The 15,310-nt window shown below is 31.1% G+C and overlaps 1 protein-coding gene across 2 annotated transcripts; it reads right to left on the bottom strand.

The window, feature by feature from the left end:
* Positions 1 to 3,903: 3,903 nt before the first annotated feature.
* LOC143053811 (serine/threonine-protein kinase RIO3-like) lies at positions 3,904 to 14,820 on the bottom strand. 2 transcript variants are annotated; one of them, XM_076226595.1, is made up of 11 exons: positions 14,766 to 14,820; positions 14,271 to 14,486; positions 12,379 to 12,539; positions 11,340 to 11,447; positions 10,342 to 10,454; positions 8,968 to 9,111; positions 8,126 to 8,253; positions 7,428 to 7,613; positions 6,455 to 6,614; positions 5,219 to 5,389; positions 3,904 to 4,294 (listed from the first exon to the last, which is right to left on the bottom strand). In XM_076226595.1, the coding sequence occupies exons 2-11, from the start codon at positions 14,453 to 14,455 to the stop codon at positions 3,998 to 4,000; spliced, it is 1,653 nt and encodes a 550-aa protein (XP_076082710.1). In that variant the 5' UTR covers positions 14,456 to 14,486; positions 14,766 to 14,820; the 3' UTR covers positions 3,904 to 3,997. The 2 variants fall into 2 exon arrangements, with proteins under 2 accessions (XP_076082710.1, XP_076082709.1); XM_076226594.1 differs by lacking the exon at positions 14,766 to 14,820 and having other exon boundaries at positions 14,271 to 14,648.
* Positions 14,821 to 15,310: the final 490 nt, after the last annotated feature.

Consider the following 15,310-nt stretch of genomic DNA (forward strand, 5'->3'; position numbering starts at 1 on the left):
ATATAGCGCCTGCATACATTTTGTATATCTCCCCAATGATACAATATTACCAGGCTCGTATTTCTACGATTAAATTTTGATAGAAGTTTGCTGCTCTCAAGGAAACTTAAAATCCAAGAGTTCCAAAAGGCGAAGTTGAAATCATTCCTTCTTAAATTTTACAGCCACCATTCCACATTGGTTTACCTGTTTCACATATCATAGCAGATATGTTCCTAATGTCACAAATTCAATCCTGTCACCTTTCCACGAATGTGACCTACTGAATAAGACTTGTTACAAGGTTTGTAGCTATATGATCCTGACGACAGGTACCCCATGTGGAGCAGGATTTGCATACTCTTTGGGAGCACTTAAGATCACCTTCAGTATTTAATTTTTTTTTTGGGGGGGGGGGGTTCGTGTGGATTAGTCATTATTTTTCTATGCTGTTCTTTGTGTACTACTGTTTGTCTTTTTGTTTTTTAGCCATATTGTTGTTCTTTTATTTTCAATACATTTAAGGAATGACTGTAATATTTTTTCTGTCTATGAAGAAATAACATAAAAAATTTGGTGCACACTGAATAACGCGCGTAGCGGATTATTTAACAGTGTGCACAACATTTCTTATGTTATTTCGAATAGACAGAAAAAATATTACAGTCATTTCTTATAATTTAATTCTAAATTTCATTTTAAACCGTAGAAAACCATGAAAAAACGTTGATGACGTCACGGTCACATGACTAAATTATGTCTATGGGCTCATAACAAAATAACGTCAGCCAATCAGAAGACGTGTTACATCCAAAATTAAATTATAAGTTTGAATGTCTCTCTAGTATCTTTTGTCCCTTTTTAAAGACAGGATGAAAATGTAAAATTGTTCAGATTAACAGGTATTATGATGATCTGTGGTTGCTTATATCTACATTTTTTGTCTCTGGTGGGGAGTTGTCTCACTGACAGAAACAAAATGAAGATAGATGATCTGGAAACTTAGAAAATAACAACAAATAACATTCTATCCATTCATGACAACTTTATCTCTGATTGATAAAATATGCATTCTTTCCACAATATCTATGCATTAATGATTGAAAATGTATAAATATAAACAATCATAAACTATTTTATTAATCTTTAACAACATCATAAATTATTTAGTAACATTTATTACAAGCTGCAATTGAATACATTGTTCTCATTGCATGTGTATATTTATTTTTTTGTGTTTGTTGTCACAGAGAAGCACACACAACTGCTTTCAGTTGCATTATTGTGTAACTTACAGGAATAAATTATCAATAGAATTTCAACTTAATTCTATTAATCAAAACCATCACAATTTGTTTAAAAATATTTAATTGTTTTTTAATAATTCTTTTTCTGGTTATTAAATACTGCTTCCTCCCAAGAAACCTCTCTTAATAAATAGAGAATAACTATACATTGTCTCGAAATATCAATGTTATTTGTATAAGGCTTGGGAACAGCTAGAAGGCGAGGCTGTGCCAAGCATTTCTACCTGTTTCAAGACGAGTACAAATAACATTGATATTTCGAGACAACGTATGGTTATTCTTTATATACTGTAACTCTTAAACTGTTCTAAATGAAGTATTTAGGGTAAAAACCATCATTTCTTAATTTTGAGTGGAAGACATCAAATCTCCGCGAACCTGTATGTTTTTAAGACGTCATAAATAAAACTCTACAGAAACACATTGTCAACATCATAAACAAGGTGATATACGGTCAGTGACTGTATATCACATATGAATACACGGTCAATGCAATTTGACTGCTCAAATAGCACAGCTGCAGTATGTAATTGTTTAACTACATTCATGCCCAAATTTAAAAACTAAAACTTTGTTAGGGAACTTATTTTATTCCCAAGCATTTTAAAACTAGAGGCTCTTAAGAGCCTGTGTCGCTCACCTTGGTCTATGTGCATACATGTATTAAACAATGGACATAGATGGATTCATGACAAAATTGTGGTTTGATGATGGTGATGTGTTTGTAGATCTTACTTTACTGAACATTCTTGCTACTTACAATTTTCTTTATGTATAATAAACTTGGCCATTTAGTTACACAGAGGAAAATATTTTGTAAAAATTTACAAAAATTTATAAAATTAATGAAAATTGTTAAAAATTGACTATAAAGGGCAGTAACTCTTTGAGGGGTCAACTGACCATTTAGGTCATGTTGACTTATACCTTATACCTTCGGGCCAGGTGAGCTAATTATTCAATTAACATTAATGTTTTTATGTTACAAATCACAATGTATGGTTTTGTGTGTATATATGTCATGCTGCCCATCAAGGGCATGTGATTGGAATAATAAATATTTTTATTCTTATACCTTGAAGACTGGTAGCATAAAATATTTTTATTTGCTCTCTTCAAATACTTTAATAAAAGAACACACATACCATAACATTATACTGTTTAAACGAAAACATCATACTATAACCTTCACATTTCTATGTCCAACAAAACAACATATTTTTTCTGTAACTCTACAAAGTTCTTATGGTCTTTTTTCTTTTTTTTAACGACCTTGACTGGCTATAAAACCCTTGTACAGTCCATTACAAAGGTTTATATACAATGATCATGTAAAATCCAACAACCACGCAGCAATAAGTTCATAAAAATTTCATTATAAATAAATAAAAGAATGTTCTTGTAGTAGTTTTGCAACAATGCCAACAAATATTGTCTTATGGTACTTGACACATACAATCAATATAAAATTACTAAAAATTCAGTTTAAAATTCTGTGTATTAATATAACTGTCACAATTAATGTACAAATTATTTTGATTTTAAATGCCATTATTTACACAAAAGGGTATATGCATACATCAAATCACAAATAATTTGATCTGTTTAAATGTTTTTACATGCTTTTTGCCTCTCTATGATCAATGCAAAGACAACCCTTTATTTGAAAGAATACAAGAGTCTTTTTGCCGAAGTCTGTTTTTGAATCTTTAATAACACTCTAAAAACAAATTATTTCCCTTTGCAAATTGTAGACAGGGTCTCCACTGAATAAAAAGGACTGCTTTCTATGCACAGCATGACAAGTTGCGAATGATATATAGCCATGTAAACCAATTTATCATCAGAAACTAAGCTACCAATAGCTTTTAGAGTAACAAAAGATTTGTAAAATGTATGGCCAAAATTATGCACAAAACAATAAACATGATAAATGAAAAACAAATAGAATATACAACAATAAACCACAACCACTGACTGTTTTAATTAATTCACTGTTTTTTAAAGCATTTTCTTATCACAATCCAAATACTTTATGACTAGCCAGTTTATCACACTTTTCCCTCGGTAACCTCAACAATTTTCATTATATAAACCCGGACTGTTTTCATGGTTCACTCAGGCTCAAATTTTGTCAATTGCATGACTTACCAAACAAAGTACATATGGTAAATTCTACAAATATCTTTCTGCTTACATGAATTATTTCTTACAAAACCCCTTTTCAACAATTAAATCTGTACACTCTTCATATATTCAATTTATTTTTAAACAATCACTCACCACACATTCAATAGATACACGGTATTTGTGGTAACTCAAATGTATCCTCTTTTCAACATCTCTAAACATTTTGTTCGGAACATCCAAGGGCAATATATCAAAGTTAAAACATGAGCTTTTGCCTGGATGCCTTAATTAAATAATAATATTTCCAAGTACCCTTTCTATAAACCGTCAGGTATTAAAAGATTTAATGTTAATGAGATGCACCTATTGGAGCTGGAATGGGTACACTAAAAAGTCCCTTCCTTGAACCCCCATTTTTGGTTTTTAATCTGAATACAAGAACTTTTGTAACTTTCTGGGGCCTGTAAAAGCTCTAAATCATCAGACATTTTATTTCATTAATTTTCATTGTCTGATCCCACTACTAATTTTTCCCTCAAGATTTAAATCTTGACTTCCATTAAATTTCCCCGTATTAGGCCCTACTCTACATCTTCAGGTTCTTCCTCTAAAGCCTCATCTTCATCCTCACCATCAGATATCCCTAACTTATCTAAAGCATCCGCACGTTCTTTTTGAGATTTTTCAAAGAAATAGTCAAATGCATATTCTTTTGAATATGTTGTTTGATGTACAAGACATTCTTCATTTTTCTCCTTTTGGAACCTCTGTACTTGAGCAACAAATTCCAGACCCTCTCCCTGAATTTCTAGACCAGTAATGTCATTAAATAATTCCTCTGGTGTTGGTACTCCATGTACATCTCTGCTTTGGAAAAACTAGGAAAAAAAAGAAAGTATGCATGATATTCAGGTAACTTCACAAATGTATTTACTAATAGATTAAATTGTTTTAAGAGCAAAAAGTGTCCGAAATCATGTAATGTTTTGATTCTGTTGGTGTATACAATTAATCATGCGTTACTGCATGTACTGTAGATTCATTCATTTTGATGGGTACTAATTTTCATGGATAAAGGGAAACTTTTGTGGATTTAATGTCATGGTTTTGCTGAGGTATGCATACAAGCCTACAATTTTTTTGTCATTCATTGAACATTTAATTTGGTAGTTTACCTATACCTAGTCCTACAAAATCCAGGAAAACTGGTTTCCAATGATCATGAGTAATAATCATATAATGAATTCACAGTATTTCCTAAAAATTTATTAAAATGATAATCTGCTATATTAGACACGTGAGTTTAACATGGTAAACTCCAACCTGCAACCCTGGATATATGAAATATTTGAACTGTTGTTTTTATTTTTTGGAATAGTTAAGAAGGTCACCTGGCCTCCAGGTTTCCCATTTAAAAGGGCCTTTATACCACATCTTTTTGATTTTTGTGGGAAATATTGTGATTTCAGAGCTTGCTATAGTGAAGACATCTCTTCAGTGTTGAAGACTACATGCTGAACTGTAGATGTCTTTTGTTATTCTATTTTTAGATGTTGTCTCAATAATTCATAACCCACATTTCCTTTTCTTCATACTCAAAATATATCCCTTGGTGTTGTTGTGATGTTGGGTTACTGTCTCATCAACATTTACACAACTCCTTCTTTCCTCCTTAGCTTACTTCAGCAAATCAGGGCATTACATTAAGATAAACAATGGAAATATGTAAATTGTAATAGCTAACCGTAGCTAAAGACCACATTAATTTGATGACGAAAAAAAATGTATATGTTCCAACTTACAGATGTCATAGATTTACAGTCTCTAAACAGGAACTCTAATGCAGCAGGATGTGTTATTTCTACAGCTTGGCTCACATCTATGATCCAGATTTTATCCTGATACCATAGTATGTTAAATTCACTAAGATCGGCATGCACAAGTTTACAATCTCTATGTATTGTCTTCATTATCTGAAATCATATTTGATTAATAAGTGATGTGTTTTTTTATGATTTTATAACATTTTTATGTTTGCCATTTGATAAAATTTGAAGGTAAGAAAACATGAGATTACAAAAAGCTTTTCTGAATATAAAGACTTAGCCTTTTTGACTTTTGTCACAGAATAGTTTCCTGCTGACTATTACATGTACAAATATTTTTTTCTTTGTCTAGTTATGAGTTACAAAGGCATTTGTATCTTTTAATTTTTATTTACATCCAATGAATGTCGATATTTCTTATTTTCAGAATAAGACAGTTATGTTTCACTTGTTTCGTTAATCGATATCGTTCGATTTGTTAGGTTTTTATGAATGTCCCCATTATAAATTTGCCTTTTCTTCTTTCAATGTAAGATTTTTAATCCTGTCTCCTAGCAGAACAATGTAATTGTTTATTAGTTCTTAAATCAATCTTGCAATGCTAAAGTGTAAAGTAGTCCCCTTTTTCATTTATTCCTCTCTTCCGTACTTTCAGCATGCATATTATGATATTTTCTACAGCTAGTACAGATCCAGCCATTTTAAAAAGGGGGGTTCCCAATCCAGGACAAAGGGGGGGGGGAGGGGTTCCAACTATATGTCCCCATTCAAATGCATTGATTGGCCAAAAAAAAAGGGGGATTCCAACCCCCGGAACCCCCCTGGATCCGCCAATGTTCTACAGTCCTGAGGTAAAGATTGATTGTTGGTGGTTTTACAGCACAATTTGCCATACCATGATCAGATGATGGACATTTTTCTTGGTTAATGAAGCCTGAGTACACAGATATATATATATATATATATATACAATAATCCTAGATAGAAGAACTGGCAATTCAAGTCATTTAAGGTCAGATTCAAATGCACCTTGATAAAAGTGGATTCAAAGTTCAAACTCACTGCTGATAGGCTTAAACTCATCAAAGATGAACTTCTTAAACCAGATAGTTACCAATTCCCTATCATACTATTGTTGTTGTCTCTTTGACACATTCCCAATTTCCATTCTCAATTTTATTTAGGTTCTTGGAACCTGAGGATTAAACCTACCTTCATTGTCTGTTCAAAAGCGTCCTGCATATCTGCTGTTGAAAGCTTGACAGTTTTAAGTTTAGGTGCTGGTTGCATATCTTTTCCTATAAAACTCATTACTAGGACATGCTTCTTCAATACTTGGACATGTGGACAAGGAACTCCAAATTTCTTCATTCTGAAAATACAAATTTATATATATATATATATATAATTTAATTTTGGATGTAACGAGTCTTCTGATTGGCTGACGTTATTTTGTTGTCAGCCCATAGACATAATTTAGTAATGTGACCGTGACGTCATCAACGTTTTTTCATGGTTTTCTACGGTTTAAAATGGAATTTAGAATTAAATTATAAGAAATGACTGTAATATTTTTTATGTTATTTCTTCATAGACAGAAAAAATATTACAGTTATTCCTTAAATAAATTCTAATATAATTTATTTATAAATTATAATTTTTCTTGGATCAACTATTGAAACCAAAGCAAACAGACAAGACTGACATACATATGTTTATTAGCTTTTTTCTAAGGTTACAAACTTCACCAAATGAGTGTATAATATCAAAATTTTTTTGATTTTTATATTGTATGTAATTATTATGATTATGGTAGAACTTTCTTTACCAAACCAAATAAATCGTTAATATTCAAAACATTCATAACATAAAATAAGATTGAATTTTACATTCATTACTGCATTTCCATTTTTGCAAATACTTAAAGCCACACTGATAAAATTCATCATTTTATGTTGCCTACACACAACTTGTAGGGTTGGGGAGCTATAGTTAAGGGATTTGTTTTGCCCAACAACATAAATGACACGCTTTAGACAAGAGAACAGTATACAATATGGTATATGAGAATGAATTAACTTTTTCCAACATTTAAAATGATTTGTTTCATAAATTTTTTGTGGAAGGAAGGTAACATCAAACAATTTTTTTTTTTTAATTTTGGCATATGATATACAAATCCTACCTGTTAAGATTTGCTGTTTCTTTTTCTCCCCAGATTCTGATAATTTTTCGTGGATTTTGTTTCTTAAAATCATCTCTTGAAAATCTGTGATCCCCATCAACATACTTTCCTCTGTTTTTAAATTCATTCAGTGTCGTTTTATATACTTTTATTGCACATTCTTTTGGCAGTGTCTCACCATTCAATCTAAAAATATTTTTTTTCAAAATTATTTTTCATAATTATTTACAGCAAATATATAGCATGCAAAGAAATAATATATAGTGTAAGGGAGACAACTCTTTTTCTCAATTTGGGAATAAATTCTAATAAGGCAAAAAAAAAAACAGTAAACAATTGCCATGATTGCTAGCAAGAAACCTAACAGATTCAATTTCAAAGTGCATATTGTTTTGAAAAAGCTTTATTAAGGTAGCAATGTTTCTCTTGATTAAACTAATTCAGAACTTTTTGAAAAAAAATTATTTGTTCACTAATATAGATCCTTAATCAACAAACATGACATATGTGGGACCTAAAAAAGACAGCTTGAATTTGTCAATATGGATTGAAGTGACAACACATTTAAAATGTATGGAGGTCTCTAAGATGGCTTCTGAAGTTGGTTTAACTATTTCTTAAGTGCACTAATATTGTGTGCTAATCTTGAGTTCAAATTTTAGAGTACAGGATTTAGAAATAAAATAACAATAACTTACTCTCCACCATAAGCATGGAATACAACAGATTCTTTTCCTGTACTGATACTACCACTAATGGAATCTAAAACTCCATTGTTTACTAGTTTATACAAAATCAATCTTGTCCTAGCATCCATTACTTGTCCCTATAAAAAATATACATACATCACTTTAACATTTGTCTTTTTCTCATGTTTTTTTCATCTTTTTCTCATGTTTTTTTGTCTTTTTCTCATGTTTTTTTTTTGTCTTTTTCTCATGTTTTTTTTGTCTTTTTCTCATGTTTTTTTTTGTCTTTTTCTCATGTTTTTTGTCTTTTTCTCATGTTTTTTTTGTCTTTTTCTCATGTTTTTTTTTGTCATGGCATTGTCATTATATTTCCAACTTATTAGTTTGAATATACTTTGCTATCTTCTGTCTCTTTTTTCTTTTAATTAGCTATCATTATTTGGTCTAATAAAAATTACTCATTGAAATATCAGAATTTGAGGAAAACATGCTTTGTATTTCAATACCTATCGGTCGTTTACGTTTGAATCGAGAATTTCTCAAAAACCATGAGGCGACATTGGGGAATTTTACTGAAAATCGAGGGCGACATAAACTTCTCCCTGGAGCTTCTCTAGACTTTGTCGCTCACTTCGCCTGGTGTGGTGACCCCTGATATCTATTGTGTTTCTATTTAACATGTTTAAAACAGAACAATTCTTTTGAGTGTTTCATGCCATTTAGAACTGTTCAACAGAACAACTTTTTTTAGTGTGTCTTGCCATTTTGAACTATGCTGAAAATATTTTTTGATGAATACATGTATATATTTTGTATTATCAAATTAACATGTGCACTTAGACCATACTCACAGCAGTAGAGTGTTCCTTCTTCTCATGCAATCTTTGATGTCGTTTATTTTCAGCATCAGAATGACGTTTTAGTTTGTTATAAATTCTATTATTGAGCTGCATGTCCATACTTTCTCCGTCACCAGAATGAAACTCTGGCGGAAACTAAAAATAGTAAAATTGGCATCAGTTTTAATATTTGCTCCACCGCCTTGTTAAACAAATGTCTGCAGTCTGTGGCAAAATTAAAAAATCTTTGCTTCTCTTAAAAATTATTACACATATTTTTTTATAATTTGCACTAGGCCAAACATATTTTTAGTTGTCAGATTGGGTTACTGGGAGGAAGTTACTGAAATATCTTTTGACATAAAGAAATGGAGACATCCCTTTTGAAAGCTACCATTTTCCCTGTATTTGTCATCCAAAAATGTATCTAATTTATAAAATCTTATAATCAATCATTAAGGGGGTTCGCGGGTCTAAATCATTTATATAGGATATGTCTATATTTTTCTATAAATAAACTTTATCTTATAGTTAATAGAAAAATAAAATAAAAAAGTGGGGTCACCGTTCATTTGCGCTCACAATCTGCCTTCGAAAGAGGCAAACATTTTTGTAAAGGTGGGTTTTTTCTGTTGAAGTAATAGGAGAAATAAAGGTAATATCGAAATAAAAAAAGAAATTTATAACAGAAACCGCTCAAATTTTACAATAATTTAGTTTAAGTACAGCTTATATGGAAATTATATTAAAAAATATAGGTCACCAATGAGTTAAAAAAGAAATTTCAATTTTAAAGCCAAAAAATGGCATTTTTCCACCAAAGGGAGATAATTTGGAACTTTTTTAATGATCTATACATTTTAAAAGCCATCTGGGGCCAACACGAAGTGATTGTGTTGAATGATTTTTGTACCATATGATAAAGTAACAACTACAAAAGGTAACAAATTAAATTTGTAATGCAAAACAAATGTTTATTTTTTTCTTAAATTTTTATACCCTCGAGCCTCCTTAATGAAGCTTTTTTTCAACACTTGTAAGATTTTTGTATAATTATTTTAGTTCATGTCTTAAAGTAAATACCCTTCCAACAATGAACATCAATAATTCTTATCTCAACATACCAATTTCTATAAAGAGTATGGCATCCAAAATACATCAGGAGCTAAATATTATAAACCCTGGGTGGCTTTAAAAGAATCAACAAATCTATATCAAAACAACTGCTTTGTAAAATGGCAAATTTATCAGATGAAAAAATAAATCATTCTTTTAATGTGTTTGAGCTTTTTATTTTGTCATATGATTAGGGACTCTCCATTTTAAATTTTCCTTGAAGTTCAGTATTTTTTTTAATTTTTAAAAAAAGAAAATATTGAAACTTACATCCATCAGTTTTGAAGCATTTTTTCGTCCACATATAACTTTATCATGTTTTGTTACAACATTTTTACCACTACCAACAGTTCCATTCTTTTTAAATGATGGTGATTTTTTATCTGAAAAATACATGCATGGTTAAAAAAAAGGTATAGTTGTGAACTGTAAACAAATAAAATAGTTCTTGGGTTGATTTTGTCCAAAAAATATCCTAGCTACATACACATTGTAGGTATCAGACTCCAAAACCATTTATTAATTCCACTTATAATTTATTTGTAATATGTTAACATGTATATGTGAATTAAGAAAAGTTAGAGCTTATAGGTTGCACTTTGTAAATACAGCTTTTTCTCAAAACACCCCTCTTTTGGGGAGATCTTGAATATTCATAGAAAATTAATTTTGTTTACATACTGGTTCCCAGTTATGCTCTCTGTGTTCCATCTCACAGAGACATAACTTGGAAATGTTACCAGTAAATAAATGTGCATATTGTTTACATTAAAATCTGTGGTAACCTTTCATTCGTGGTAGGGGTAGTTAAGAAAACTAGTGTTAGTTTAAACTCTGAGAAGTTCAGGGCATATAAACGTTGAAAATATGCCGCACAGACCTATATTTTGACCTTTGAAAAAAATTGTGGTGCATATGAACTTTCAATTCTATGATAAGATTTTTTTTAAAACTTCATAGTAAAAGTGGTACAGTTTTAGCCGTAAAAGGAGTTGGCTATGGGAAATTGTATTGTCAATATTTACAGAAATGCAACCTATAAGTACCAATTTCAGTATCTGACTCTGAGAAGAACTTTTTGTTGTAAATTAAAGCAGCATTATATTTCCCACAGAACTTAACCAAATTTTAGTACCATATGTTGTACCATATAGAACATTTCACTATTGGAAACATATGTTTCAATCAAATTTTCTAGCTTTTCCTACTCTAGCTGGGATGAGAAAGTCAATGTTAAATCATGTTAGAGTTATCTCCCATTGACATACCCCATTCTGATTTTGGTGGTTCATAATCATCATCATCCTCTTCTTCTGTATCTTCATCGTCTCTGTATGCTGGATGTACACTTCTGTAGTTCTCAAATGAGATAGAAACTTAAATAGAAAATTAAATATGATTTCAGTTAAATTATCTAAGCAGAATTAATAACAAATAATAGGATTTTAAAACAGACATTTGATCTCTGGTTAAGAGTTGTCTTTTCGACCATGTTGGCAATTACAATATACAACATCTTCTTATTTTTATATATCAAAATAAATCAAAAGCATTCATATATATGAAAATCATTATTGAAAGTGTAAGAACTATACTAGCATGACCATGATGACTAGCAGTATATCTCCCAATTGATACGATATTCCCGTGCTTGCATTTCCTATCATGATTTTCTTGATAGAGGGTTGCTGCTCACAATGCAAGGAAGCTATTAAACCAAGAGTTCCAAACGGTGAAGTTGAAATCATCCCTTCGTAAATTTTACGGACGCCATCACGAGTTGGTTGACTGTTATGGAATAACAGTTTCACAAATGATATCGGATATGTTCCTTACGTCGTAACTACAATCCCCTTCCCTTTCATGAATGTGACCTACCGAATTAGACTATTTACCGGATTTGTTATCACATAAGCAACACGACGGGTGCCGCATGTGGAGCAGGATCTGCTTACCCTTCCGGAGCACCTGAGATCACCCCTAGTTTTTTGGTGGGGTTCGTGTTGTTTATTCTTTAGTTTTTTATGTTGTGTCGTGTGTGTTGTTGTTTGTTGTCTTTTTCATTTTTAGCCATGGCGTTGTCAGTTTGTTTTAGATTTATGAGTTTGACTGTCCCTTTGGTATCTTTCGTCCCTCTTGTATTATATGATTTGTCAGGACTACGAAAAAGTATATTTTCTGCTAAAATATGAGTAAAGATGGTTCAGTAAAAAACTCACTCTCACTATTGTTTAGTACTTCAAGAGGACTGAAAGTTATTAAAAGGTGAGTCTTCTCAAATGTTAAATGATTAATAATTTTTCAAACCTTTTTGATGTTTATTCACAAGTTTTTCTTTTGCTAACAATTCCTCATCATTCTGTTTATCATATTCCAGCTGTAACATCCTAGCCATAAGTTCATCGTCAGCAGTTTCATCAGCACCAGCGGCAGCAAGTAATGCATCAACATCAACTTCTTTTTTCTCACTGAAATCAAATTGATAAGAAAATGCAGCTACATGGAATTAAAAATAGACGCCTAGAGTTCAACATATATATGTAAAGATTCCAAAACTACAATTTAAATATATACATGATATACCTATAATAATGGTTTACTTTTATAAATTGTTATTTGGATAAAGAGTTGTCTCATTGGCACTCATCAGGCTTAAATTAAAATATTGTTTGTTTGCCCTTTACCGACCGACCCTATCAATTCGTTCCGCCTGAAAATCTTTTATTTGTATTTACCAGCAAGATTTTATTTTGTTTTATTTTTTCGTTCCTACCCAAAATCTTATATTTGTATTTCCCGCTCAAAACTTTTTTACCGGAATCCTCAGGTTTTATCTTTACATATAAGGTCCAGTCCGTTTGGTATCACCTGAGCGTTTGACATGAACACTTGCATTTGAAGTTTCAAAGCATTTGTTTGAAATCGATGTTGAACGCTTTCTGAAATCATGATATGAAGTACGTTACTCTGTACCTTTAAACTTAAAGAGCAGGGTTCATTTACAAAAAAGTTCGTTTGATACAAAAGTATTAACGTGTGTACAAACTAATTTGTAAACGGACGTTGTATTCTATGTAGCGATGGCCTTTTGTGATCCGCATATCAGAATGATTATGTTAACGATACCGCTAAATTATTTATATCTGACATGAACCAAAAGTGACAAAACCCTGTAAAGTGGAGAATATCTGGCAGTAAAATCGCCAAGTTTTCCATACAGATCATTTATAAATGTGATGCAAAATATGTGACAATTGAGTTTTAAGTCTTATAGCATTTTTATTGGAAAAAAAGGCACACACGAAATTTGTAACACTCTAGGGACTTTTTCTACTAGTAATATATGTCTGCCCGGACATTATCTTACCAGTACAAAGTTATCTTTTATATATTTTTTTTCAAAACTAATAGTCCCAGCGGAAAACTTATTTGCAAAAACAAAACGGACAAAAAAATGACATTATGCAGATTTTGTATCTATAAAATAAAATATTTTACCTACCTGCCTACCCATGACAAATAATATACCGAGCCAAGTTATTTTTTTGGGGAAAAAAATAAAATATTTTACCTACCTACCTACCCTGTTTCAAAACATAGGGTCGGAAAAGGGCAAACAAACAATATTTTAATTTAGGCCTCATTTCATACCACATCTTCCTATATCTATAATATTCTACTGTTGATGTAAGGTATGATTACAGATGAGACAACTCTCTACCAGACATGCCCAATAAATTTCAAAATATTAAACTACATGTACCCAGTTTTCCAAAATTATGTCTCTGACTGCATACATGTAGGTTTTCCTATTTTTCTAATCATTGGGGTATTAAAATTTTATTTTTTACTTTATTATGTTTATAATGCTATGAATGTGATTCACATTTTTTAAAACAAACAGCGAAATCAATCATTTAATTAACTGTTAAACTTATAATATTTTTCTCAACTTGAAAATTGTATGGATTTTTGATATTTTTATTTAACATGTTTAACATCATCATTTGATCATCCATCATTGTCCATCTTTGAAAGGCCAAGGGGTAATGGTAAAAATCAAAAATACTCTTCTAGATGTCATTCATGTACAAAATGATGTTGTTATTCAAATAATTAATTTTTAGACAATACGCAATGATAAGACTTGAAACAGGTTAATACCCCCCTTTTTTCATGTTTTTAACTTTAGTATATACCTTTCAAAAGTGTCCAACACATTTTTCTGTTCTTTTTCGATGAAATCTTCACTCAACTGTTCATTCATTACATCTTGTAGGCAGCTTGGTATTGGAGTCGATTGCTGTGGAGGTTTGCCCCAGGGTGACGGTTTTGGTACACTGTCAATTTTCGTCTGGTTTATCAAGGCTGTCTGTTCTTCCATGGTCTTGTGAATGGTATTGCTATGTCTGTAACTGAAAACAATAACAGGTCCTTCCATGAAGTTTTTATTTTTTTGTATAAGCAATTTCTATATTAGACGAAATGATTATTAGTGCAGGTAACTTCCAATGACTGAGTGAATCTGAGATTCTTTCCTTTGTATTTCCAGTATGTTTTATCGGTTTAACTGGTGTTGCAACACTGCACGTCTGAGCTAGATTTTATATGTTTTAGCTGTTTATTTTAAAAATAGCAAAATTAAACAACTAATTTATAAATAGATAAATTTCTATATGTTGTGAAATACTTACATAAAATTTCCTTCTTTTTGTTTTTTAATTGGTTATTCCCCTTTATGAACTTCCGTTTTGAAACCATAGGTGCGTTTGGATATCCAACTATAATATTTTATTGCAGAAGTTATTTGGCCGGCTGCGGGAAAAAAAATAATGGCTTCGGCAAAATAGCGATTTTTTTATTACAGTTTTAGAAGTCTCTGAAAATAAGTCTTTTTAAATAAAAATTCTGCAAATCGTAAATACAAAAAGTGAGGGAAGCACTAATGACAGGACGATTGCCCGGATCGTGACAGGACGGTTGACCGGACGACATATAAATAGTCATAACTTTTTTGTTATTCAGTAGATTTGTTTAATATTTGTAGACCTTAAAGATATTAAAATATATTTTATGAAAATCAAACAAAATAAGTGAAAAAAATATTTTTGAGCAAATAAAGTTGACCGGACGGTATTCACACTCGCCGTTAAACACTATATACATATATTCAACTGGTCGGTAACAAGTGTTAATATCTCTTTTGTTTTACAATATTTGTCAACAAAATTCAGGAATC

The sequence above is a fragment of the Mytilus galloprovincialis genome, chromosome 12, assembly GCF_965363235.1.
Source record: "Mytilus galloprovincialis chromosome 12, xbMytGall1.hap1.1, whole genome shotgun sequence".
NCBI lineage: Eukaryota > Metazoa > Mollusca > Bivalvia > Mytilida > Mytilidae > Mytilus > Mytilus galloprovincialis.